Source organism: Anguilla rostrata, chromosome 6, assembly GCF_018555375.3.
Source record: "Anguilla rostrata isolate EN2019 chromosome 6, ASM1855537v3, whole genome shotgun sequence".
In the NCBI taxonomy this organism is placed as follows: Eukaryota; Metazoa; Chordata; class Actinopteri; order Anguilliformes; family Anguillidae; genus Anguilla; species Anguilla rostrata.
In genome coordinates this window covers 40,810,176-40,836,164 of record NC_057938.1, presented here as the reverse complement: position 1 = coordinate 40,836,164, position 25,989 = coordinate 40,810,176, and the positions used below count along the sequence as shown (strand labels likewise).

The 25,989-nt window shown below is 47.1% G+C and overlaps 1 protein-coding gene across 5 annotated transcripts; it reads left to right on the top strand.

Moving 5' to 3' along the window:
• The first annotated feature begins 992 nt into the window (after positions 1-992).
• LOC135257189 (MAX gene-associated protein-like) lies at positions 993-25,610 on the top strand. 5 transcript variants are annotated; one of them, XM_064339677.1, is made up of 27 exons: positions 993-1,138; positions 3,807-4,987; positions 6,822-7,593; positions 7,840-7,927; positions 8,277-8,384; positions 8,649-8,783; positions 9,241-9,348; positions 9,707-10,329; positions 10,825-11,857; positions 12,129-12,337; positions 12,595-12,732; positions 13,031-13,070; positions 13,523-13,941; positions 14,065-14,332; positions 14,856-15,092; positions 15,307-15,956; positions 16,393-16,499; positions 16,931-16,976; positions 17,447-17,605; positions 17,820-17,931; positions 18,148-18,443; positions 19,423-19,541; positions 19,920-19,965; positions 20,728-20,862; positions 21,006-21,117; positions 21,810-21,947; positions 22,938-25,610. In XM_064339677.1, the coding sequence occupies exons 2-27, from the start codon at positions 3,870-3,872 to the stop codon at positions 23,147-23,149; spliced, it is 7,428 nt and encodes a 2,475-aa protein (XP_064195747.1). In that variant the 5' UTR covers positions 993-1,138; positions 3,807-3,869; the 3' UTR covers positions 23,150-25,610. The 5 variants fall into 5 exon arrangements, with proteins under 5 accessions (XP_064195747.1, XP_064195748.1, XP_064195749.1 ...); XM_064339678.1 differs by lacking the exon at positions 8,649-8,783; XM_064339679.1 differs by lacking the exons at positions 16,393-16,499; positions 16,931-16,976; positions 17,447-17,605; positions 17,820-17,931; positions 18,148-18,443.
• The last annotated feature ends 379 nt before the right edge of the window (positions 25,611-25,989 follow it).

Genomic DNA, 25,989 nt, shown 5'->3' with positions numbered 1-25,989 from the left:
ATCTAGGTAGATACACATTTTGACATAAACAGACTAGGATTACCCAAATATAATGTAGTTTGGGATTTACCCAGACTGCCTACACCCTAGTCGGCTAGGAAATTCACCTTTCAACAAACTTCAGCTGGGTTTTCACCTGAACGCCTATATGGCGTTTCATTTCCTTTTTTCACCACATAATATATCACTGGAATATAGCTGGTTGATACAACATTAAGTAAACTGATAGATACAACTTAACAAGTGCAATATTTTCCCGTACCTAGCCCATGTTGAAGTGCATACTGCATAGAATCAAGCGTTTTCAGTCAGAACTAATGAACACGTCATTAGTTTATTTATTAATTATTGCTATTTCACTGCCTAAAGAGAAAAAAACACAATGACGCCTAATCAATTCCAAAAAAAAAGAAAAAAAAAGAGAGATAGAGAGATAGATAGCACTACAAAAGAGTAAATTTGTTGAAATACATTTACAGTAGGCTACTGTTCAGGGGCAGAATACTGTTAAAACTATGATGTTGTAGCGCAACTAGCCTACTGTGTATTAGGTGAAAGCCTCACACTAAAAACAAGTAGCATGATGTTATGATGATTATTTTCTGAATGTGAAGGGCTCCTAGCAGCGTGTGTAGCGGCAGTCTTTCCATATTTTTGGTTAATCCTTCCGTTTTTTTCCACTCAAATGTGTATTACATTCAAAAGTTACAGGTATATGGTTAAATAAGTGTTTAAACAGCAGAACTTCAACAAAAAACATGAATTGAATAATCTATCATTTTCGGCAGACTTAATTAATCGGACTCACACCGCCTGTGGCTATCATTGGTCTCTATGCCACATGTGACGCATTTGAGCCTATTGCATTTGAGTCCGTGGACTGTTCGTTGAATACTAAAAAAGTTGGTTGAATCCGTCTCGGAGAGTTTGCGCGGTTGAACCATAGACCGTAGAAAAAACTGAACGTCAGCGTGCTACAGCGAGGACTCTGACGTCATTCTCTAGGAGCACGCATGTGCTTTCCATCTGGGTGAGTCTGGTTTAGGTGTTTGGAAGCGGGGGAAGAGAGAGACGAAAGTACGCGCCGACTCCAAAACAACATTGGACAATGTTTATGGCCCTTTCTGGACTGGAAAAGGTAACATGCCCGTTGCATTTTCATGTGTTGGTGGAGGGGATTGAATGTGCCCTTCTTCTGTAAAGTACGAAACAGCCCGAGTTGGACTCTCTTGCTCTCTTCGTGCTGGCTGTGGAATCGCGCCATTGAGAATGGTGTCGTCATGAACGCGCGTGGCTTGTCCTCAAAGTCGTTGAAAAGCTCTGCGCATTGACTTCAAGTATTCGAAGCCTTAGTCTTTAAAAAAAATAAGTTTGGGGTTTTTTAGGTTTTCGGTGGCTTTGGAATTTCATTCGTTAGTATCCGTGTAGAAATGAGTTTAGTTAGAATAACAATATACCTGTCTTTCTGAGGAAGCTGGCTAAGTGTCAGTGACGTGGAATTCTGTTGCAGACTTGTCAGAGCATCGAACGTTGTCGCTCATTGCAACAGAAGCAAAGTGTTTTTTATGTTGCAACTCTGATATGGGTTGGACCTTAGCTAGCTTGCTCCATTGCTTTTATTTATCATACACCTTAGAGCAATTTAAGTTTTGTGGCGTTAGTTAACATTCGGCACTGCAGTTCGTTAGCAAGTTGGTAATAATTCAGAATAGGTCGATCTAAGATCATATGCAGGCAGTTACGTTACCTATAGCTAATATTATGGAAATGCATAAGCATAAATGGTTGAAATTTTAGACAAACGACTACACTGAGAGTCTTGTAAGTTTAATATCACTCGGTGCATTGCATATACTCATACAGTATTTGACATTATATTGATACCTGGACAATATACATGTACAGTGGGAAACCCCTCCAAGTATGAGTCCTTGCACTTGGAATCAGTGCCACAGTAAAGGCTTTGCTCTTCATGCATTTATATTTCTACATTTTAGTAGATGCTTTTATCCGAATACCAACCCAGATTGCATTTAACATACAATTAATTTATACAACTGGATATTTTTATTGCAGCAATTCATATTAAGTACCCTTTTCAAGGATACAGTGGCACTGTCCTCTTTTAGGTTCAGTTCTCCCATCTGGTAATCAAACCTGCAACCTTTGAGTTACAAGCCCAGTTCCTGGACAATAATGCAACACTGCCACCCCCACAGTCTTGTTTTGGGAGCCATACAGTGCACCGTACTCAAACAAGTCTTACTTAACACAGAAGATGATATCACTACATTCTCTGGGAATGTTAATGAAGGGAACTTCCAATGGGGGAAAAAAATAAAGAAAAAAACATGGGCCCAAATTTTAGAAAATGGGAAAGTAAAAATGTCTCTTTGTTTCCCATTTCAAAATTGATTACGTTTTACTGTTTTACTCTTATAAAGGGTGTTGAGTTTGGTTATCAACACTGTGGTGCAACACATTTTAGGATTGCAGGCTGTCTGGCTCCAGTCCTCAGTATCTCGGGGAGTGATTTTAACCATCTCTGATTCGATTTGAAACCATGAGTGCCAGTCAGTTCAATGAAAATACACTAATGAAATTCAGTGATCATGAAAACCACACACCTGGATACATAAATCAGTTTTGCTTTATTCAAGTTTATTGATCAATGTATTTTATTATTAAAGTGTTTCTGATGGCAACATGTGTTTGAGTTAGTGTGACAGGTCATTCCAGGATAAAATGGCCCCCTTTCAATTCCAGGATAAAATGGCCCCCCTCAGATCTTTCAGATATTTGACATCCATAATGTAACCTTGGAGTAATGACCATTGGTTGACTTTTAGAAAAAAAATACAGCAACCATCATTAAGAAAATAATGGACAAAGTGTCCATTTTCTGTCCATTTTTGGCCTACTCGCCTCTACTTTCGAGAGCTGCAGTTTGACCTGCGAAAATGTTAAAAACAATATATTTGTCTCATTGTAATCTCAAAGACTTTCTATACAACATGGGACATGTTTGAATACTATGACTTAATTCTTTGCATTAATTAAGAATTTAAATTAATAGTCTAATTATCTATATAAAAAAAAAATATTGCTAAATGTTTCATGTGCTGTTCTCTACAGTCCAGTGTATACACAGGCCAATTTACGGAGTGGGATCGCTTGTACTGTTTGTTTCATAGTACTATTACCAGAATTTATTGACTGGTTTAAAGCAGGGGTACACAACTCTGGTCCCTGGAGGGCTGGTCTGCATGCTGGTTTTTGTTCAAACCAAGTTACCTTAGTTTTAGTTTTCTGAAAGCTCAATAAACTGCATTACACTACAAGTACAGTTCATTCCTGTACTTGAGCACAGTAACATCTTTAAGATGCTCTTGCAGTCTGTGGCTGCAGCTTGTGCTAATGAAATGCATATATTTGCTTTGACACTGCAGTCAAAATACTTGTACATTTGAAAGTGTAATGTGCTTCTGAGTGTCATTGTATTATTGTGAAATAGCCCTTGTTCAGAAGGCACTAACTAGATGTCCTTCTTGGCCAGTTAGCAAGATGGTTATCCAATTGCTTCGTTTGTTAAATGACTAAGTAGACACCGTATACATTTCTAGCAATGCAGTTAAGAACCCTGTTAGGTAGCAGGCTAGGCAGCAAGCAAACTACTTGGCTGGCATTTTAAGTTAGGCTTCAAGCTGGCTTAATAAATGTCTGGTATAGCTACTTGCTCACAATTGAAATATGAGCCACATGCTTAAAATATGTATTTACACACTTTACAAATGTTTTCTTCCCAGAATGTTGTTTGAATAAACAGACAGGTGAAGGTGAGGGCCTTGAATTGAAGATCTAGCAGTGTCATGACCTCTGTGGAGAGTGGCGTTGTAATGGCGGATGAGGAGGAGGAAGAGGACGAGGAGGTACCTTCTGGTACACCCAGCCCCTCCACTACAACTCCACCCAGCCTCTTCTTCATCCTGAAGCCGGGGCAGGTCAGCCACGGTGGGCAGGACCAGGACATCCTCTTAACCAATCAGGACCGTAGCTCGGCAGCCCCTGGCACCCCGGCCGTAACGGCGCAGGGCCTTCCTCCCATGACCCCCAAGGGGTCCACTGTAGAGGCTGCATCCCTGCAGTCGGACCTTTCTGCCACCAGCACCTGCAAAGGTGTGACGGTCACCCTTCGCAATAGCCACATGTGGAATGAGTTCCATGGCTGCAGGACGGAGATGATCCTGACCAAGCAGGGCCGCCGCATGTTCCCGTACTGCAGCTTCAGCATTGCTGGCCTGGAGCCCCTCAAGCGCTACGTCATGGTCATGGACATCGCGCCCATGGACAACAGCCGCTGGAAATGGAACGGGCGCGAGTGGGAAGCCTGCGGGAAGGCAGAGCCTCATGTCCTGGACCGCGTGTTTATCCACCCGGACTCCCCGTGTCTGGGTCATTGCCTGACCCAGAGCTCCGTGTCCTTCTATAAGCTGAAACTGACCAACAACACCCAGGACACGGAGGGCCACATAATCCTGCACTCCATGCACCGCTACCTGCCGCGGCTGCACCTGGTCCCGGCGGAAACGGACGACGGCGGCGGCATCGAGCTCAGCGGCCCCGACGTCGCGACGTTCACGTTTCCGCAAACCGAGTTCATCGCTGTCACCACCTACCAAAACCTGCGCATCACGCAGCTGAAGATCAACTGCAACCCCTTCGCCAAGGGCTTCCGGGAGGAAGGGCCATTCTCCCAGCTCTCCAGGCCCAGGGCAGAGTCTTCAGACCCCCTCCTCTCCCTGGAGCTCAACAGCTCCGATAGCAGCAACACCAAGCTAAGGGACCTACAGAAAACCTTGCAGTTACTGTTTAGGCCTAGCGAGGGCTTGGATAAGGCTGTGGAGCAGGAGCTCCAGCAAACGGTGTGCACTGGTGCCGAGTTCCTTAATGGTGTGCAGTCTGTCTTACAAACGGGCAGTGTCATTAGGTAAGCTATCTGACTTTTTCTTAAAATTAAAGTACTGTTTATTGAATGAAAATGGCTCTTGCTTTTGTGGAAGAATTGACTTTTGTGGCTCAGAAAATAGTGCTAAAATGTCAGGACGTACATTGTCTGTTTTTAACTTTAAGAATGTGTTCTAATTATAAAAAGAAGTCCCTTGAACAACAATGATAAATTAGACAATAAACCTAATTTACTTATGAATGAAAATGTGATGTTTGTAGGAATTTTCAATAGACAGTCACAAACCATTTATCGTGGTGACTGTGTCTTTCAACATTTAATGTCCTGAGCATTTGGGGTGTGCTTTTGCCTTAGGTTTTATTCAAGTGGAGGCTCATTCTTATCTGTTAACCAGGGCCTCAAATTAACGTTTTAAATTGGTTAGCCCCCCTACCCAGATCGTAATTAATATAGGTAATTTTGAGAATGTAACATCCTTTTTTGCTTATTTTTGATTATTTGCTCTTTTATAAATTTATGCCCTAATTTGGGATGCAAATAAAAATAATTTAATTACTCACCTATAGCCTAATTGAGCAGAACTGGCTATATCTGATGGTATTGAGAATTATGTGAATATAGGCTAATTTACTTAAATGAATTTAATAACGTCAACATTGAAGATGTGCAGATTCACTTTTCTTTTTTTTTAACGTTATTTTAAATTTCTAATTAGGCTACGAAATACCAATATTGTTGGTGTAGAAATATAACCACTTAGGCCCATGCACCATATGCCACAGAGTACTGCAACAATGTACTTTCTGCTGCATCGCTAAATAAAGCGACTTTGAAATCATGGACATCCTTCTGTCCTAAGTTTATGTTGCCTTACCAACCTGTTTTCTGTGTTTGGTGTGCCAATCGTTTGGTACTTCCTTGTTTTTCGATTACAACGGCAGAATCTGAACTTGTGCTCTCCACTGATGTGAAGTGTCACCAAACAAACAATTTGAAGCATACATGTATAAACATGTTTGTATGTGGCATCGTGTCCAGCTGTGTGCTTTGATGTCGGCCTAGCTTGCCTTCTTATCAAAGATTTAGTCATTTAGTCAAAATAATCTAGTCCAGGTTCTAGATAGTTTCATGCCGGCTCAGTCTGATTGTGGTACTTGGCTGGCAGTACCATTTACCTTTGAGCTATGGGTGAAGCTGAATTACGTTCCTTGGATTTGGTGCTAATCAGTAGAGGTCATATATTATGATTTTATATGATGGAACTCATTTGAGTTACTTGTTTTATTGTGTGAAAGGCACTCTTGAAATAAAGTCTGTTATTGTTATATAATATATTTTAGTGTGTGTCTGTGTGTTTCACCTTGTTTTGCACATTTTAGTGTTTTTCTCAGTATGCCTGTAATAAGCCATAACTCTCAAGTTTCCTTGAGCATTAGCCTGTATAACAAAATCACTATAACGTAGAAATAAAAATGCTGAAATTGATATAGTTGTGTCATTTATTTCAAGAAAATAGTTTTGCAATGTATGAATTCAAAATTAGGTCGCTGTGGGTGCAGAAATCCATGTTGGGCAGTAGAAGGTAGTAAAAAAAAAACGTGGCCTTTCTGCTGTTAAACACTGTTTTTATTGATTGGTTGTTTTCAAACTGTTTAGCTGCCTTGGAGCTTTACCCACTGTTCTCCAGTCTCTTAAAAAGAGAAAATGTATAGGGCCCACTGTTTGTAATCACTAGTAAGTTTGCTGCCTGTCAAGGTCACACACATGACAGGACTGCTGTAAAGTCAGTTACTGCTCTAAAATAACTCTTTAGTTATGTCACTGTCTAACAGAAAGTCGACATTTTTCATTTCAGGGGTGAAAAACGTCCGAACCCAGCGGTACGCTCCGAGCGGAATAGCAAGCTGAAGGTGAGAAGGGTCGATCCCAAGAGGAGAAATGGCGCGTATGCAGAGAAGGAGACGGAGTCGGCTGTGGACGACGTCTCTCGGGAAGCGCGGCTGAAGAACCAGTCCTGCATCGCCAGCGAGGCGACGTCGGCCGTGCGGGTGGACCGCGCGATGGCCGACAGGCCTTCCCTCGAGGGGCCGACCGCGCCTGAGGCGAACGCCGCCGTCGGCTCGGAGTGCGAGGACCCCTGCGGAACGCCCGCTCTCGGCCCCGCCCCTCGGAGGGAAACGGGTTCCACCGCGAAGGCTGAACCAGCGGTCGTCTCATCCGAGCCTCTGTCCGCGTTCCCCACATCGTTGTCCCTTTCCCAGAAATCGTCGCCCGATTCCCGCGTATCATTACACCCATTCAGCCAATCACCAGCTGTCCCCGTGCTGACACCTGTTTCCAGGCCATCGTCAGCAGGCAGTGATAAAGGTGCGAGTTTGCGCAGCCAGGCAACACCAGGCGGAAAGGTAAACCTGGAGGCAGCCGCTCCTGGAACAACACCACTCACCTCTACTTCCACCTGGAAGAGGAAACAGAGGTCTAAGAGAAAGCGTTCTAGAAAGTGTAAGAAGTACGTGAAGAAATCGGGCGTGGGTGCACAGAAGGTACCAGAGCCACCTGTTGAGGCGGCCATGCTGCCTGACCTGGAGGATGTGGAAGGGATGCTCTTTGTGTCGTTCGTTTCCAAGGTAACGGAGCTCTGTATTTACATACACTAAATATGTCAACAGTAACCACTGACCACTTTCTGCTAAATGTAACAATCATAATACCTGAGTTATGCATTGTGAACAAGAACAAAATATTTTTGGCATTAAGGAGTTTGTTTTGTGACAAACTTAATTTAGTGTTAAACAGTGAACTCATTGCAGTGTCAGTGCAGTCCACTAAGTTTAGTGACCTCCATTGTCTTGTTTCACTTTTCCTCTCCATAGGAAGCTCTTGGGGCTCATCTTCAGGACCTACCACTCTGCAGAGAAGGCCATGTGCCTCTACAGGAACAAACCACTCCAAAAAAAATAGGTAGAAATTAAAATATTAAACAAATGTCATGCTTATATGCTTATACCTGGACTGGCCCTGAAATGGCCCTGACAATATAAGTCTAAAGTGGTTTCATTATTTATACAAACATGTATTCTATGACAAGGTCTTTAAATGTGCATTAGAAGTATTATGCATTTTGCAATCCATTTCAATTTATTAATGTGTTAATTTCAGCTTTACACTTAAAATATTTAATGCTGTATGTATGTTTGGCTACAGAGCAGTCTCCAAATATACGTAATAAAAGGAGTTTATAATCGGTTTTGTGGGTGTTACATTGTTCCTGCAGTTGATTGTCTTCATCTATGTTCATGTTTACCTGCAGAGGTAGTGGAGACCTTGGAGGAGAAGATCGCTCGGCTCCAGGATCTCCTCCTGCTGGATCTGCAGAAACTCAAACACAGACAGGTCGTACACACAGTCCTGCAAGAAGGTATTTCAGCAATTTGTCCTATCCTCACATTCCTCACACACATTCACACATTAAATTGTGAGAACACCTAGGTTAACAGGGTTTCCTTACCGCATTCAGCTGGTCAATTTTATATATATATATATATATATATATGTACAGTATACATATATATTTCTGGCTGGAGAAGCCACCAGACCATTATATGGTGACTACGACCGTTGCATTCGATAATTATCGCCGCGCTACATCGCCCATCCCTAATGCAAATCTCGTCTTCTACAGTTGGGCTGAAGTTAAGTTTATTGGACCCGACTCTAGCAATTGATCTGCAGTATTTGGGAGTGCGTTTACCCCTCCCCTTGCCCCTCTTTAGCCCTGAGGATGACGAGGTCAATGCTGGCCTTACGCCTTCACCAGGTGAGTGATGTGACCTGCCTCCATTACCTCAGGGTGAAGGTATTCATGGCAGCATCTGTAATGACATCACAGTGAATGTGTGGGCGGCTCCTAAGTAGCTCTGTTGGCAAAGGCTCTCGCCACCAACGCAGGCCGGGCCCTCTAGTCACAAGCTGAGCTTTGTTGAGTTTGGCTGTGTCATTTGATGATTACTAATTATGGGATGATTACAGGGTGATAAAGATGAAAAGGGAGGACATTGTATCAGAAAGTGAATGAATAATTGTTATAAATCTTGCTAGTCATTGTTTTTAGTGCTCGTGTCTATTTGTATCTGTATCTATACATCTGTATTCATTTAATCCTCCGTTTAATCACACTCGAATGAGTGCTAATGCTAAATGAAAATAAATTATAAATATGCTAATGTGTATATATTTAAGTCATTTATTCCAGTGTGTAAATTTGTTCTTGTCAGAGGGAGCGCCATTTCTTTCCAGGACAGGGAAAACTAAAGACTTCACAAAAATTAAAGGCTGGAGAGAAAAGTTTGTCACTTCAGAAATATCCCCCTTAAAGCTTGCTGGTAAGACTAATTTAATGTCCTCATGTTCAGTTGTTGAACCATTCGCTATTGATGGAATTGAAAGTGACATTTAGATTACTTTTACATTATTATTAGATTTATTATATTAGACTTTTTTCATGCACATACCTACCAGATTGGTCGTCATACAGCTTTGGGATTGTTCCAGGGAAAAGGTAGATTTTTACATGTAGCAGAACAATTTTAATCACCCAGGCCATCATCGGCACTTGTATAATCTCTGTAAATTTGAGTTCCTTTATAAATCGAACACTCTAATCGATTTATTAATATGTGTTATGAACCAGCAGCCCCCTACTAACAAAGTTTAATGTCCAGTCTTTTCATTCTATTTTAGGGTCCCCAGATGCACAGCCGGGCGCAGGTGCTGACGCAGGTACTGACGCAGGTGCGGACACAGGGCTGCGGAACCGTTCGGCCTTCTGCAGCGACATGCTGGACGAGTACCTGGAGAGGGAGGCCCCGCTGATGGACAAGCAGGCGGCCGGAGTCTCCGCCCCCAGCTCCCCGCCCCTCGTGCTCTACCAGCTCCCCACGAAGAGCAGCAGCTACATCCGCCCCCTGCACACCGTGCTCAGCAAGCGGGCCCCCAGACCCGCCCCCCTGCCCGGACTGCCTCTGAAGCCCCTCCCAACGTGCCCCCAGGCCAAACCCAAACCCAAACGTACGGTTGGGCCCGCCCCCACCAAAGCGTCTGCCGCCTACAGCGCGAAGGCGGCCGCCAAATCTCCGGCGGCCGCTAAGAAAGCGCCGGCCCCGCCCCCGAGCCCGCCCGCTCCCAAGCCCCGCCCCCCGGAGGCCGGCGCAAAGCCGGACTACACCGCGGCGAGGCGCGCGCTCGCCAAAGTGATGCTGAAGCTCATGGACCTGGAGGACAGGGCATTGTGGGAAGGCTATCGCCAGACCACCGTCACCAATGAGAGGGCAGAGCGGGCTCTGGCTGCTCTGCTGACCGCACAGGTAACTCAGTCTCTAAACACACTGCACTGGTACTGGTGAATAGTGAAACTTGACATGGTGTGTTCACAGATTTAATGGGCCTCATTCACAAAACCTTTCTTAAATTATTCTTACTTTGGTATTTAAAAATGCATCCTATGAAAAACCGAATCGAGATTCACGACACATGCGCAGACCTTTGTTTTTTTGCATGTCCCAGGCGTATGAGATGATGAATGCTGACTGTTTGTAAACTTTATGCGAAATCCTGTTCATGTGATTAGCAAAAGAAAACACCCATGAATATATATTTATATATAAATTTAAAAAATGATGAATCCTGAAATGTTCTGGAAATATTCTTGCACTCAGTTTACGATCAAATGTGATCATACACGTTTCGTGAATGGTGCCCATTGTTTACTTGTGTGAAAGTGTCTTTGTGAATATAGCATATTGCATTCAGACTTTTGTGTCAGTGTCCGTCAGGGTCAGCTGACCTGCCTGTGTTCCCAGGGCACTTTAAAGAGGAGCAGAGGGCACGCCAAGTCCCACCCGCGCTGGAGCCCCCCCTGCAGGCGGGCCTTCTGCCGGCTGGGCTGCGTGTGCGCCAGCCTGGCCAAGGGGCGGCGGGTGGTCACGCACTGCCGCAAGCCCGCCTGCATGTTCGGCTGCTCCTGCCTCAAGCACAAGATGGTTCTCGTCAGACCCTCCCTGACGAGCCCCCCTGAGCCCGAGCGGGGAGACCTCATTGGCCAAAAAGCACCAGGAGAGGCATTTCCATCAAACTCTGAGCCCGAGCGGGGAGACCTCATTGGCCAGAAAGCATCAGGAGAGGCGTTTCCATCAAACTCTGAGCCTGAGCAGGGTGACGTCATTGGCCAGAAAACACCAGGAGAGGCGTTTCCCTCAAACTCTGAGCCTGAACAGGGTGACCTCATTGGCCAGAAAGCACCAGGAGAGGCGTTTCCATCAAACTCTGAGCCTGAGCCGGGTGACCTCATTGGCCAGAAAGCATCAGGAGAGGCGTTTCCATCAAACTCTGAGCAGAGTGACGTCATTGGCCAGAAAACACCAGGAGAGGCGTTTCCCTCAAACTCTGAGCCTAAACAGGGCGACCTCATTGGCCAGAAAGCACCAGGAGAGGCATTTCCATCAAACTCTGAGCCTAAACAGGGTGACCTCATTGGCCAGAAAGCACCAGGAGAGGCGTTTCCATCAAACTCTGAGCCTGAGCAGGGTGACCTCATTGGCCAGAAAGCACCAGGAGAGGCGTTTCCATCAAACTCTGAGCCTAAACAGGGCGACCTCATTGGCCAGAAAGCACCAGGAGAGGCGTTTCCATCAAGCTCTGAGCATAAACAGGGCAACGTCATTGGCCAGAAAGCACCAGGAGAGGCGTTTCCATCAAACTTTGAGCCTGAGCAGGGTGGCCTCGTTGCCTTGGAAATGATAGATGACGATTCCACATCGTATTGCAAGAGGAAGAAGAAGAAGAAAAAGAAAAAGAAAAAGAAAAAAAAGAGGAAAAGAGCAAGACTATCGTACGGTAAGTGGTGAGAGACCTGAAAATGGTACTGAGGCCACCCTCTCAGGAGGAACATAAACACTCCTTTTTCAATCCTGTCCTTTATGTTCTAGACACCTGACAAAGTTCCTAACCAGTTAAAAACACATTAGTTGCTTTTTTCATTGGTGAGTGTGACGCAAACAGAAGCATTTTAATAGAAGGTCCTACATATTGTACCATTAATTTCCTACACTGTTATCTTACAATTGGTTGAAGTTGGTCGAACCGGTACACCTTTGAATTGTCACAGCCATATTGGAGGCGGAGACGGAGGTGGAGTTGGAGGTGGAGCTGCCGGTTCACCTGCACCGGCTGTGGAGCAGGAAGGCGGGGGAGGTGGATCCGGAGCCCCTGTACGTCCCGACGCCCGTCCGCTTCGATGCGTCGCTGCCCTCGGCCGACTTCCGCGTCCCCAAGCCCGCCCCTTTCAGGACTTACGTGCCCCGCCCGAACCCTGTGGTAAGAGCCTGAAGCGCGCGGAGGCGTGGCATCCAGCTCCATCACTGCACGCATCATTACTGCAGAATCACGTCTGTCTGCTCTCTGTATGTAACCCACACATTGACCTTACCAGGGCGGGGCAAAGGCTTTAACGCCCGTATTTGACGCTGTAACCTGATGTTTCTAATGTTAGCCTCGAGCTTACGGGTGAAGTCCTTGAGGGGTTTGCGCGTGCTCAGCGCCGGTGAAGCAGTGTCCTGGGTTCTCTGCCGCAGGTGCGCGACGAGGACAAGGACCCGGTGTACCTGTACTTCGAGAGCATGATGACGTGCGCCCGAGTGCGCGGCTACATGAGCAAGCCTCCTCCCGAGCGGCCCCTGTGCTACTGCAAGTCAGTCCTCTGCAGCGGGAAGGTAAGGGACCATACACCTGTGTGTGCTTACACCTGTACAGCGCCCGTGCCTGTATATGCCTGGAAATATGCGCCACAGTTTATAGAACCCCTGTATATTCTTTGCCACTGTATGGGTCTGTCAGTGTAATAATTGATACTTCGTGCATGCACTTAAGATGCACCACTGTAAAACGCCTATGTTGGCGCTAGGAAACTGTATTTTCTTTTTGCTCTTTGTGTTTTTGTGCTGCCAAAAGTGGGTCCATAAGAGTTTTGTGTGTCCTCATGGCATCGTTTGGCATGATTCCCCATTGCAGGAGGACGATCCGTACCATTACTCCGTTCACCTGACAGCAGGTAAGCCAGTTTAGTGTTTTATTTATAAAAAGCAATGCAGTACCAGCAAGTACGTACTGAATTTGGATTCACCCTTTTGCCGCTGTCATTTTGTTTGCTAGAACAGAAGGTAGTGAAGTCATTTGTCATATTATTTTGGTGGGAATTACCGTGGATTCGGGGTTAGTAAATGGTAAATGGACTGCATTTATATAGCGCTTTTATCCAAAGCTCTTTACAATTGATGCCTCTCATTCGCCAGAGCAGTTAGGGGTTAGGTGTCTTGCTCAAGGACACTTCGACACACCCAGGCCGGGGTTTGAACCGGCAACCCTCCGACTGCCAGACAATCGGTCTTACCTCCTGAGCTATGTCGCCCCCGGTTGGCTTAGCGCTAGCCGTTTCGTGAGCCTCGCTGTGAAGCGCCGTAAAGCTGAAAGTGTGAAACGGAGCCCTTTTCTGAATTCCCCCAGAAAGGAGGCCGCCCAAAGACAAGGCGCGGGCCCCGGAGCCCCGGCAGGCCCCGGAGGAGCCGCGGCGGACGCTGGAGGTCCTGTCGGAGTGCGACTGGGAGTCGGAGCGGGGCCCCGTCCTGGCCGCCGTGTGCCAGCGGGCGGCGCAGGGCGACCTGGCGCGGCCCTTCCGCGTCGGGGCCTTCCTGGTCCGGCCCTTCGGCCCCGCCCTCGGGCGGGAGGGCGACGCCGGCCCCGTCGCCCACAAGGTGCTCATCAGCCGCGGGAGGGGAGGGGAGAGCCCCCCTTCCGACCGGCGCGAGGCGCCGAGGCGGGACAGGGCGGCGAGGGGCTTCCCCTTCTGGTCCGACGTCCTGCCCGCGGGCCTCCTCAGCGCCAAGAAGAAGCAGCCCGGCCTCCCCGCCAAAGGGCTCATCGAGGTGCCCGTCCGCGTCCGCGCGTCTCACACTCGGCCTCCGTCGATGTTTCGGTATTCGTGTACAGGAGGATGAAGCGAAGTGTAACGCTAATGTCGTCTTCTCTCGCTTTAATTGACGCCGCAGGTCAACGGGAAGTCTTACTCCCAGGCCAAGGTGCAGCTGGGCCAAATGGGCGCGCTGCACATGACCAGCCGCCTGGCAGCTTACCTCACCGGCCGATGGCAGCCGGCGAATCAGAAGAGGCCCGTCAGGGCTCCGCCCGTCTCCAAATTGACCGGACGCGGCGGCCACGAGAGCCCCGCCTCGCCGCCCGCTTGTCCCGCCGGCACCGCGACCCTTGGGTCCGCGATGGCGGCCCTCGGCACCAGCGGGCCTGGTTTCCATCCCCTGGGTGAGCTTCCTCTGCACAAGCCGTCCCTCCTTAGGCAACATTGCAGCCACAGGCAGTGCTGGCAGGTCAGGGTTCCATAACAGACCATGGGGCCTGTGTACGCACTGCAGCCTTGATATTTTGAATTAAAGTAAATGAAATAGTTTTAAAAAAATGTGCTTTGTGTTAACTCTGGTTCCCTTTGTCTAATAGTACATTTTGTCTAAGGATCTGAAACCATTCAGTGTGACAAATATGCAATAATAGAGGAAATCAGGAAGGGGGCAAATACTGGATCTACTGCAACTTCTGTCTACAGTTTACCTCTTTGTTTCGGGCTGACCAAGTCCTCCCAGGATATCCTCTCGCTGATCCGCATTATTTCACAGAAGTACAAGATTCAGCGCGATTTAACGGCAATTTCACTACATCCGATGTTCTGTTAAGCGTACTCTGATTTGGTCGAGCGTAGAGTGCGTTTATATATCTCACGATTGATTTCAGTGACATCTGATGTTTTCATTTTTCTGCTGTTTGGATACAGCATCTCCTGTTGCTCCCATGCTCCTCGTCCCCGTCGAGGACCCCGACTGTGACTCCGCAGCCCCGGCCGGCGCTGGCTCGCCGATGCCCCTGGTCCCCGGGGAGGGCGTGGTGTTGCACCCGGTCCACGGCCCCTCCGGGACGCCTCTGTTCCGCCACCCCAGCGGGCGGCTGGTCCACCTGGTGCCCCTCGACCAGCTGCACCCCGCTCCGCCCGACCCGCCCGCCTCCAGCCCAGGTGAGTGGCTCACCTCTTCACGCTCTTCACCCGCAGTGTAGTTACTGTACACCAGTTATTACAGCCGCACCATTCCTAAGTCACTTGCTAACCAAAAGAGTCTAGGAGAACTGAGCTGATGGATTATTTAGACCACATAATTTATTATTATCATTTTTTTTTTTAGGTGTAATATTTCGCTTATGTTTTTCCTCATCCACTCTTTTGTGTTCAGATGCTGTGGCTCATCTACCTCAAGCCTCCCCGCCAGCGTGCGAATCTGCCTCTGCAGACACAGGGGCCCCCAGCCCCAGCCCGACCACGCCGGCGCCCCCTCCCTGTCCCGCGGAGACCGCGGCCTCCGCCGCCGCCGTCCCCGCCGCTCCTAAGCCGGCTCCCAGCTTCCTGGGACAGCGCGGGACCCAGACCATCCGAATCTGCCCCGGCGTGTCCGTCGGGGCTCGCTCCAAAGGCCCGACGGCTCCCGCCGGCTTCACCCCGCTGCACGTCCCGCGGGGGACCCCCCCTCGGGCGCCCCGAACGGAAGCCGAGCCCCCCGGGACGGGCCCGCGCTCCCCGGAGAGCGGGACCCCGGAGGGCCCTGGCTCTGAACCCCGGCCCCCCGCCGAGACGGACAGCGGGGGTCCCGGGCCTTCGGCCTCCAACGGGGAACGCAGGTCACGCGGGGCCACGCCCGGGCCTGATGAAACCCACCAATTGCGCGCGAGCGTGCCCGTGCGCCGCCTGACTGCGACGGCGCTCGTTGACTCCGCTCCAACAGCAGGCTCGGCCCAGGGCGGCAGCTGGGTGTCGGAGAGGAGGGTGCTGGTGGAGGATGCGTCGGAGGACTCTGACGAGGATGTAGCGGGCATGATGAGTGATGCGGTAAGTATAATACTCCTCTCAGGAAAGCATAAACCACTCGTGTACTACGGCATCATTAGGCCCATGCCAATGTAGACGCGCATTATAACATTGTAAGCGTGTCGAAATAAATTGTGATAAAAATCTGAGGGTAAAACATCAGAGCCCGGCATAAGGGGATTTAAACATCTAAATATGCAGAGCGTGCCACAGTGTCAAAATGAGTTCTGGCTATGGAGAACAAAGAAGTGTGAAATCCCCCAGCTAATTAGGTGTAGTGAAACGCTCATTCTTTAATTGAGATCCAGTGCGATGACGAGTCATATTACATTAGCCGCTAGCTTAAATTTGACACTGTGTGTTATGTATTGGGAAGTTGTTTTGTTTGTATTAGCCAAGCAATGCTAAATAACCAAAGTGTTTTGCTAGAACTCTTCACTGATTTCCCCCTGATCAGGAATTGGAAGCAGAGCAGGAGGCTGATGATGATGTGGATGTTGAGACGATGGAGGAGCTGCCTGAGGAAGAGTCCACTGCAGCTGCTCAGGAAAAGCTGACCCAAGCGTAAGAGCTGCTTCCGAGTGTGTGTGTGCGTGTATGTGCGTGTATGTGTGTGTACGTGTGTGTGTGGGTGTGTGTGTGTGTGTGTGTGTGCCTGTGTGTTTGTGCTCACTCATGCATGAGTGAGTGAGTGTGTGTGTGTGTGCATGACTCCTTCGACATATACAGATCATGCTGTTTGTGGAATTGAAATTGCTTATTCAACAACTTAAAAAAAAAAATGCAAGGCTTTATTTGTTGAATGCCCAATGCTAAATGCAATGATTTTTTCATTTCATCATTTTACCATTAATTGTTCTAATATTCATCTTTGTTTTGGAGTTTGTGGACTTACCTTCATGTTAGCGAGGCATTGGAGTGATTGTTATTCGCTGTGTAACACACATTACATCAGCAGTTCTTACTGGAGGCTGAAACACATGTTTGTTTTACAGAGAACTCATTCACCAAGCAGACAGCCAATCAGAACTGGACACAAACGTACGTTTCTTTTTTGTTTGATTTTCCCTTTTCTCCTGCTTTCCCTCTCTCCTGTCTTACCTGTATTCTGTCTCGCCCGTGTGATCTGTGGGGAAAAAAAATACAAACTATACAGAATACAATGGCACGTGGCTTTCCTTTATTGCGCTGCTCACTTCCTTACATGTCTGGCTCTGCAGTAAAATGTAAAGCACGACGTAAAGCAAAACTGCAAACACCTCGCCACGCTGTCCCAAGTCTGGACATAGCAACCTCTGTGTCCTGTCTTGCTTGCATACTGTCTTGCCTGTGTAATGCATCACGTCTTATATGCACCCTGTATCCTATCCTGTGTAATGTATCATGTCTTATCTGCACCCTGTATCCTATCCTGTGTAATGTATCATGTCTTATCTGCACCCTGTATCCTATCCTGTGTAACGTGTGATCTCGCCTGTGCCTCGCGTCCTGTGCGCGGATGTGTCCTGCAGCTGCAAATGCAGCAGCTGGAGGCGAACGGCGAGCGGGTGAGCCGCACCGAGAGCGAACGCCGCCGGCGCAATCAGATGACGGACCTGTTCACCCGCCTGCAGGACGTTCTGGGGATAGAGTCCATGTCCAAGATCTCCAGGGTCTACGTCCTCAGCCGGGTAAGCTGCCCCGCCCCCTCCCCCCCAGACCGACAGCTGACCGAGCGCAGCGCTGAGGCCCGACTGCACGAGCTCTAGGTCGCCACCTCCTGTGTGACCGTAAGATCGCACTGCGCTGTCTTGCCAAAATATCGAAGGACGTTGTTTTCTCCACGATTGTTGGACGTGAGGCGTTTTCGCCTGATTCGAGACCTGTTCCTGTTCGTGGTTTCAGGCGCTGGAGGAGATCCAGACTTTGGCGGATGAGTGCAATCGCCTGGAGGCGAAAAAGAGAAGGATGACACGGCAGAGAGAGGGTTACATCAAGGAGATTGCCCAGAGCGCTGGTAATGTGCCCCTCTATTTCTTAAACGTAAAAAATAATATACAGAATGCAGAAGATTTGTGCAGTGGAAGAGTCCGTGTCACGAAGCAGACCCTCGATGATGGATTATTTAGAGCGTGTGCTTTATTAATATCGTCGTAGTTTTGGGTCCAGCAGCTTCCTTATAAAAGTTGCGCACACGAGGCACGTACTTCCTCATCCCCTCTTCCCTCTTTAGGCGCCGCGAGTCACCTTCCTCAACCCCTCCCACCAGCGTGTGAATCTGCCTCCGCGGACGCGCGGGCCGACAGCCCCTCCCCGACCGCGCCCCCGCCCCCTCCCTGCCCCGCGGAGACCGCGGCCTCTGCTCGCACCCCGGAGCGCGCGCCGCGGAAGTGCGCCGCCGCCAGCAGCTCTGAAACGGCGGGCGGGGCCCAGAGCGGCAGCCGGGCGTCGGAGAGGAGGGCGCTGTTGGAGGCAGCTGATGTGTCGGAGGACTCTGAGGAGGACGGTGCGGGCGAGACGAGCGACGCGGTAAGTGCAGAACCGCTCTCAGGCAAACCTGAACCATAGCCTGCGTGATGTCTGAGGGCGATACTCAGAACTGCTGAAGATCGATGAAGCGAAATGCTAGCAGTCGTACCCTGGTGTTCCTTAGTGTCATCTGATCTATCCAAAATATATAAATTGTGCGTTTCTGAAAATTATAAGTCATTTATTTCACTACAAATCAACTGTTTTGACTCACGAAACTCACTTTTGCATCATTTCCAAGTGGGAATTACTATCAATGGATCGGTGTAATGTTTAAGACAATCTAGGGGACCAAAAACCTATTCCAAAAATGAATAAAATACTTTTTCTCCATTATAAAGCATATGAATTTGCCCTTTATGATGGTTTAAGATGAAACATTGATATCACATTGAAAAATAATGCAACAACATGGCAACACACTGTGGTACACATACCTAAATATGTAATCATTCACTCGTGTACGTTTTTCTGTATGTAATTGTTTTGTGTGGGGATGGGAAACATTTTACAAATATTACTATTAATGATCACTCCAAGCGTATTTGGATGAGTATTTTCCATGCCCAGTTTTCCATTATGTAGCTAGAACCCTGAGTTTGCTCTTCCCTCTCATAGTTTGGTTGCAGGTGCACTGAACATCTCAATTGAACAAACTAAAGACGCTGGCGCCCTTGCCACTAGGGGAGCTTGCATGAAGGGGTTAAAGATTTAAATATGCTTATCATACCACAGCATCAGATGATGTTCTGGCTGTTGAGAACAAGGAAGTGTGACAATCCCCTAGCTAATTACAGTTTTGGTGTAACGCTCATTCTTTCAGTGAGATCAAAGCAATAGATTAGCCGTATTCCGTCATCCGCTGGCTTAAATTTGACACGGTATGTGTGTGAGCTACTGGGAAGTCATTACAGATTTCTTTGCAATAACCAGCCAGAATGAGAACTTAGCGAAAGCTTCACTGATTTCCCTTGATCAGGAATCGGACGTGCAGCAGGAGACCGATGCAGTGAATGTTGAGACGCTGGAGGAGCTGCCTGAGAAGTCCACGACGCTGTCCATGACTGCAGGAGCTGCTCAGAAAAAGCAGACTGAAACGTAAGAGCTGCATGAGGGAGGGAGGGAGGGAGGGAGGGACAGAGAGAGAGAGGGAGAGAGAGAGAGCGAGAGAGTCTGTGTTGTATACTTCTATATGTACAGATCATGCCGTTTATGGAGTTGAAATCCTTTTCAATAAGCTGAAAAGGCAATACAAGTATTCATTTTTTGAATGCTCATCCAAGCACAGTAGTATAGTTTTATTTGTATCATTATTCATATAATTTTACCATTATTTATTTTACTAGTCATATTTGTTTTGGAGTTTGTGGATCTACCTTCATGTTAGTTTGGCATTGGAGTGATTGTTATTCGCTGTGTAGCACACATTACATCAGCAGTTCTTACTGCAGGCTGAAACACATGTTTGTTTTACAGAGAACTCATTCGCCAAACAGACAGCCAATCAGAACTGGACACAAACGTACGTTTCTTTATTTGATTTCCCCATTTCTCCTACCCTTCCCTCTCTCCTTTCTTACTTGTACCCTGTCTTGCTGGTATACTCTCTCACCTGTACCCTGTCTTGCTGGTATACTGTCTCATCTGTGCCCAGTATTGCTGGTATACTGTCTCACCTGTGCCTTATCATCCTGGTATACTGTCTCACCTGTGCCCTGTCTTGCTGGTGTACTGTCTCATCTGTGCCCAGTATTGCTGGTATACTGTCTCACCTGTGCCTTATCATCCTGGTATACTGTCTCACCTGTGCCCTGTCTTGCTGGTGTACTGTCTCATCTGTGCCCAGTCTTGCTGGTGTACTGTCTCATCTGTGCCCAGTCTTGCTGGTATACCGTCTCACCTGTGCCCTGTCTTGCTGGTATACTGTCTCTCCTGTGCCCTGAATTGCTGGTATACCGTCTCACCTGTGCCCTGTCTTGCTGGTGTACTGTCTCATCTGTGCCCAGTCTTGCTGGTATACTGTCTCACCTGTGCCCTGTCTTGCTGGTATACTGTCTCTCCTGTGCCCAGTCTTGCTGGTATACCATCTCACCTGTGCCTTATCATCCTGGTATACTGTCTCACCTGTGCCCTGTCTTGCTGGTGTACTGTCTCACCTGTGCACAGTATTGCTGGTATTCCGTCTCACCTGTGCCCTGTCTTGCTGGTACACTGTCTCACCTGCATGAAGAACCCTGTCTCATCTATGCCCCGTTTCCCATCTGACCCGTGTAACCTATCGTAGCTCGCTGCGCGGCTGAGTCACACCGAGAGCGAACGCCGGCGCCGCAATCAGATGACGGACCTGCTGACCCGCCTGCAGGACGTTCTGGGGATAGAGTCCGTGTCCAAGATCTCCATGGTCTACGTCCTCAGCCGGGTAAGCTGCCGTCGCCCCGACAAGACGGCCGACCGAGCGCAGCGCTAAGGCCCGACCATAAGAGCTCCAGGCCACCGCCTCCCCGCCTGTTGGACGTGAGGCGTTTAGCCTGACGCGAGACGTGTTGCCGCTCCCGGTTTCAGGCGCTGGAGGAGATCCAGGCATTGGAGGATCAGTGTTGCATTCTGGAAGAGAGGAAGAGGAGCATGACCCGGAAGAGAGCGGGCTACATCAAGAAGATCGCCCAGAGATCTGGTAACGCGCCCCTTTATTACCTCAGTGCGTTAACGTTGTACGGAATCCAGCGGAAGAATTTGCCCTGGATCACATGCAGACAGTTGCATTTTCGCTAGTGGGTGACACCAGAGGGCAGGAGCTGTGACCCGTCACCACATACTCAGAAAGGCTTTATTTTTCCCCTGTCTGTCCTAAAGAGCGACTCTGGTCCATAAAATTACAGTATGTCCCATCCAATAATAAGCCTAGTATGGAAGCCTGTTCTAAAGATAACACGCTCAGCTACATTAAATTCACAGATGACGGCTCAGTCGTGTCACAGCAAGCTTCTGTATTCTGCCAATAGCTGTTAAATCTGAGACCAGGCTTTACCCCCCAGAAACAGGCAGTGGGATTGGAAACACACACGGGTACACCCTGAGGGCACGTGAGTGCTGGCTTTAGTTCCTGGGCTTTTATCCCCAATGGAGAACTGAGGCTTATCTGTCTATAATGTAGATTTATTCTGAATCACAGAGCAGTTGAGTGTTGATCTGGGTTTAATATAAAGCCGCTGTAGGTCAGAGTGGACCGGATTGGATTAGTAATGGTAGTAATACTTCCAACAGTAATAGTGCATTTTGTTGTTAATTGAGGTTCGATGGACTGCTCTTGTCCGTCATGCTGTATCACTGTGGAGCGATGGCAATGACTGTGAGCTCTATATGCAGGGAAGCCCGAGGAGCTGATTAGTCTGAAGCTGCAGGACATTTGCGCCAAGCAGAGGAGCCTGGAGTCCAAGAAGAGGAAGGCCCAGCAAAGGGCCCCGGAGCCTGACAGGAAGCAGAGCCCCCCCACCCCAGCGTCAGGTGAGCCTCACCCGGACACGCCCATCACTGGGGTTTCACAGTCCACTCCAGTGAATGTTCTGTCTGTCGGTAATGGTCACATACAGTGAGTGATAGTGTTTTGTCTGTTGGTAATGGTCACGTACAGTGAGTGAATGTTCTGTCTGTAATGGTCACATACAGTGAGTGGTAATGTCTGTCGGTATCGGTCACATATAGTGAGTGATAGTGTTTTGTCTGTTGGTAATGGTCACGTACAGTGAGTGAATGTTCTGTCTGTAATGGTCACATACAGTGAGTGGTAATGTCTATCGGTATCTGTTACATATAGTGAGTGATAGTGTTTTGTCTGTTGGTAATGGTCACGTACAGTGAGTGAATGTTCTGTCGGTAATGGTCACATACAGTGAGTGATAGTGTTTTGTCTGTTGGTAATGGTCACATACAGTGAGTGATAGTGTTTTGTCTGTAATGGTCACATATAGTCAGGGAATGTTCTGTATGTCGGTAATGGTCACATACAGTGAGTGGTAATGTCTGTCAGTATTGGTCACATACAGTGAGTGATAGTGTTTTGTCTGTTGGTAATGGTCACATACAGTGAGTGAATGTTCTGTCTGTAATGGTCACATATAGTCAGGGAATGTTCTGTATGTCGATAATGGTCACATACAGTGAGTGGTAATGTCTGTCGGTATTGGTCACATACAGTGAGTGATAGTGTTTTGTCTGTTGGTAATGGTCACATACAGTGAGTGAATGTTCTGTCTGTAATGGTCACATATAGTCAGGGAATGTTCTGTATGTCGATAATGGTCACATACAGTGAGTGGTAATGTCTGTCGGTATTGGTCACATACAGTGAGTGATAGTGTTTTGTCTGTTGGTAATGGTCACGTACAGTGAGTGAATGTTCTGTCTGTAACGGTCAAATATAGTCAGGGAATGTTCTGTATGTCGGTAATGGTCGCATGCATGTGAGTATACTGACCGTTGTGTTTCGGTTTGCAGAAACTGACACCTTCTTCCTGCCCAAGATCGTAAGTGTCAGATCGTTGGCGACATCCCCGCTACTAACCACACCAGCAAGGGAGCAGGATCTGCAAGCTGTTTTTGAATCAGCCCAAACTGCAGTCTCCCCAGAGGGGTCTCAGAGTGGAGACTTACTGGGCGACCACCCCCCCACGCCAAGCTCCCTGCAGAAGGAAGGAGCCTGCAGTTAGCGAGAGGAGGAGGAGGAGGAGGAGGAGACTGAACAGTGACGCTGTTCTTGTAAACAAATGGCTGAAGCACACGGTCTTCAGGCTGCCATCGGACCCACAGTAGCAGGACTCGCTGGAGCCTGTATGGCCAGAGCACAGTGCTCTGTGGGCGGGGCATTGTGTACAATGGAGGGCAGTGTAGTATGTGACTCCACTCTCAACTCTTCACGCTGCCCTGTCTGGTGTTATTCATACATGTCCGTCTCTCTACATAAGCGTGTACAAACGAATGTTGCGAGAAAAATTGGCATTTTCATATGCCTTTTTATGTATGCAATATTGCCTGAAGTGCTGTCCTCTGTGCCTGTTTTTGGCTAGAGGACCAAGTGCTCTGCTCACTCGGTTTCTCTCTAAACTGACTCCCGAGAGTCGCGTCATTGTTGAGTTCTTTTCATTTTTTGAAGCACAAACGTGACGGCATAGCATTCTAGAATAAATACAGGTTTATACTGTTTCCCAGTTCACTTTCCTACAGATGTGGCCTGAGCTGGAAGTGGAATGTATTCTAAGAATGTAGTAAAAGTGCATCGCGTACTAGCGGTCAGATGCTTACGCATTACACCCATATTGGGTTGACTGTGGCACGGTTAGGTTAGTGGTGGGAGGAAGTAGGGCTGGTTTAGGCCTCTTCGCAGGCCAGCAGTCTTGGCTGCCCTGCACGTGTACGGTGAAAGACTCCTGGACTGGGATACCCTTGAATGAAGAACACAGCAACATTCCTCTTGTGGCTGTTTGACACTTGACCATGTGACCATGTTTTTTTTTGTTTTGTTTTTTTTTTCCTTCATTGTTATTTCACTGCTGCTAAACAAACCTAGCGTGACGGGAAATAGTTACAAATCTGGGATGCCCTTTTTTTTAGGACAACTGTATGTTCCCTGTAGGAGAAAGCGCACCCCTTGCCTTTAAGACACACTCTTGTCTCAGGAGGACTTCTGTTTTGCAAACCTCTCTGCCCCCCTCTCTGTCTCCCACTAATTTTCTTTGACTTGTTTGTATGAATGAAAGAGCGGAGTCAAGGCTTTCATTATTATTTAAAGGAATGTTAAAGGAAGAGGTTTTCTGCAGATAACTCCAGATTACATATGTACCTGAAATAATGTTTACCAAAGACTAAATCTCATGGAAAATAAATAGTGGCTATTATGTAATAATATGCAAAATATTTGATAGGGCTGCAGTTATATTGTTTTTTTGTTTTTTTTTGGCAGGATGCCATCAGTGTGGGAGAAAAAATATATTTCTTATATTAGATAAATGTGAAATCTTTATGTATGCATAGTTCCCTCACACGGTGCCTACAGCTGTAATCAGTTCCAGATGCAAACACTGACCAGCTTCAAACCATCATTGAACAAAACGTTTCTCCTACTTGATAAGCTCATGACTGTTAACCTGTGTATGACTGGCAAGCGCAGTTTACAGGTAGTAGTTGTACAGTACTAGCAGAACTACTGCAGCGCACTAACAAACAAAACGCTATTTTATTAGGAGACTGAACAGTTGTGAACAGCTCGAAGTAGCAGTTTTTTTTACAATAGTAAAAAAACAGACACTAACTGCCCTTTTGGCTGCCAGCTTAATTAGTACTGTACTTGTACATTTATGCGTTTAATAATTACTTCTCAAATATTACAAGCATGTGCTTCTTTGTATTCTGGACCGTATTTTTATTATTATTTTCTTCATAAAGTCATGAGCTTGGAAGCATTACACAAAGCTGCTCAGTATGCATGGTTATTGAGTCTCAGTGGGTAGATGGCGAACGATTGGGCATTTTTGTGGAGTATTCTTTTGTTTTTTACTGGGCTATAAAACACCTGAAAGCTACACCTGAATAAGTGCCTGAAACCCTTTTGTAATCTCTCTGAGTGCATTGGCTTTGCAGTAGCATTCAGATATACTTTGTTACTGTCGTCTTCATAGTCACAGTCAGCTGCTGAAGTGTTGCATATACTGTAGTTACAACTGCTTGGTTTGCATTTCCCATGCCGTATGTTAACTGCTGTGTTCATATATTTAGAGGTTGTATTTAAAGGAGAGAAAGTTAAATGCTAAATTAACATTGATCTTTAGGTCAGAATTGTTGGCTTCCTGCTTGATTATTATTACACTTTGTAATCAGGTCAACATGTCCTGTTAGTATATGTATATACTTGTGTGAAGACCAGTGATAATACATGTGATTATTTCTTTTTTATATGTGACTCACTTTTTAAATGAGCTGCTTGTGTATTCAGATTCTCTAAGAATTTTTTTATTTTTATGTTCGGAAGCTGTTGACGAAAGCAATGGAAGATGGGTGTGGTCTTAAAATTTAAATAAACCCATACATGTATATCTAAGTTTGTATTTTTGTCAGTGCTATTTTCTGTGACAACCCAAATGAATCAGTCATTCAATAAATGTGTGTTAAAACTAGGCTAGCAACTATTTTGTTTTCTTTAATTATATATTATTCTATAGAATGTTGACCCCATGGTTTGGAGCAGAGTGGGTCCTTTGCAGAAGATGCATGGCCTAAATCCAACACTAGGTGGAGCATAAACCTGCTTATCACTGCTTTCCTTTCGTGCTGTCGCTCTGCAGATTAACTTATCTGTACTGAAGTCCTGTTTTGTCTGTGCTGAGGGATGTGATTGGCCAAGCCTGTGACAGCGAGTCTGATTGTACGTGTTTTTTATCCACACAGCTGACCCCTATGAGGCTCCCCCAGTTATAAGGACAGGTACAAGAATAAGACAATGCTGCATAACCCTACACACACGCATACAAATTGTGGCCATTCATTTATATGCTGT

Coding starts and splice junctions, on each gene's coding strand:
- LOC135257189 (XM_064339677.1), top strand. CDS start 3,870: ATGACCTCTGTGGAGAGTGGCGTTGTAATGGCGGATGAGGAGGAGGAA. Junction 7,594..7,839: donor TTGTGTCGTTCGTTTCCAAG/GTAACGGAGCTC, acceptor TCCTCTCCATAG/GAAGCTCTTGGGGCTCATCT. Junction 9,349..9,706: donor ATCCCCCTTAAAGCTTGCTG/GTAAGACTAATT, acceptor ATTCTATTTTAG/GGTCCCCAGATGCACAGCCG.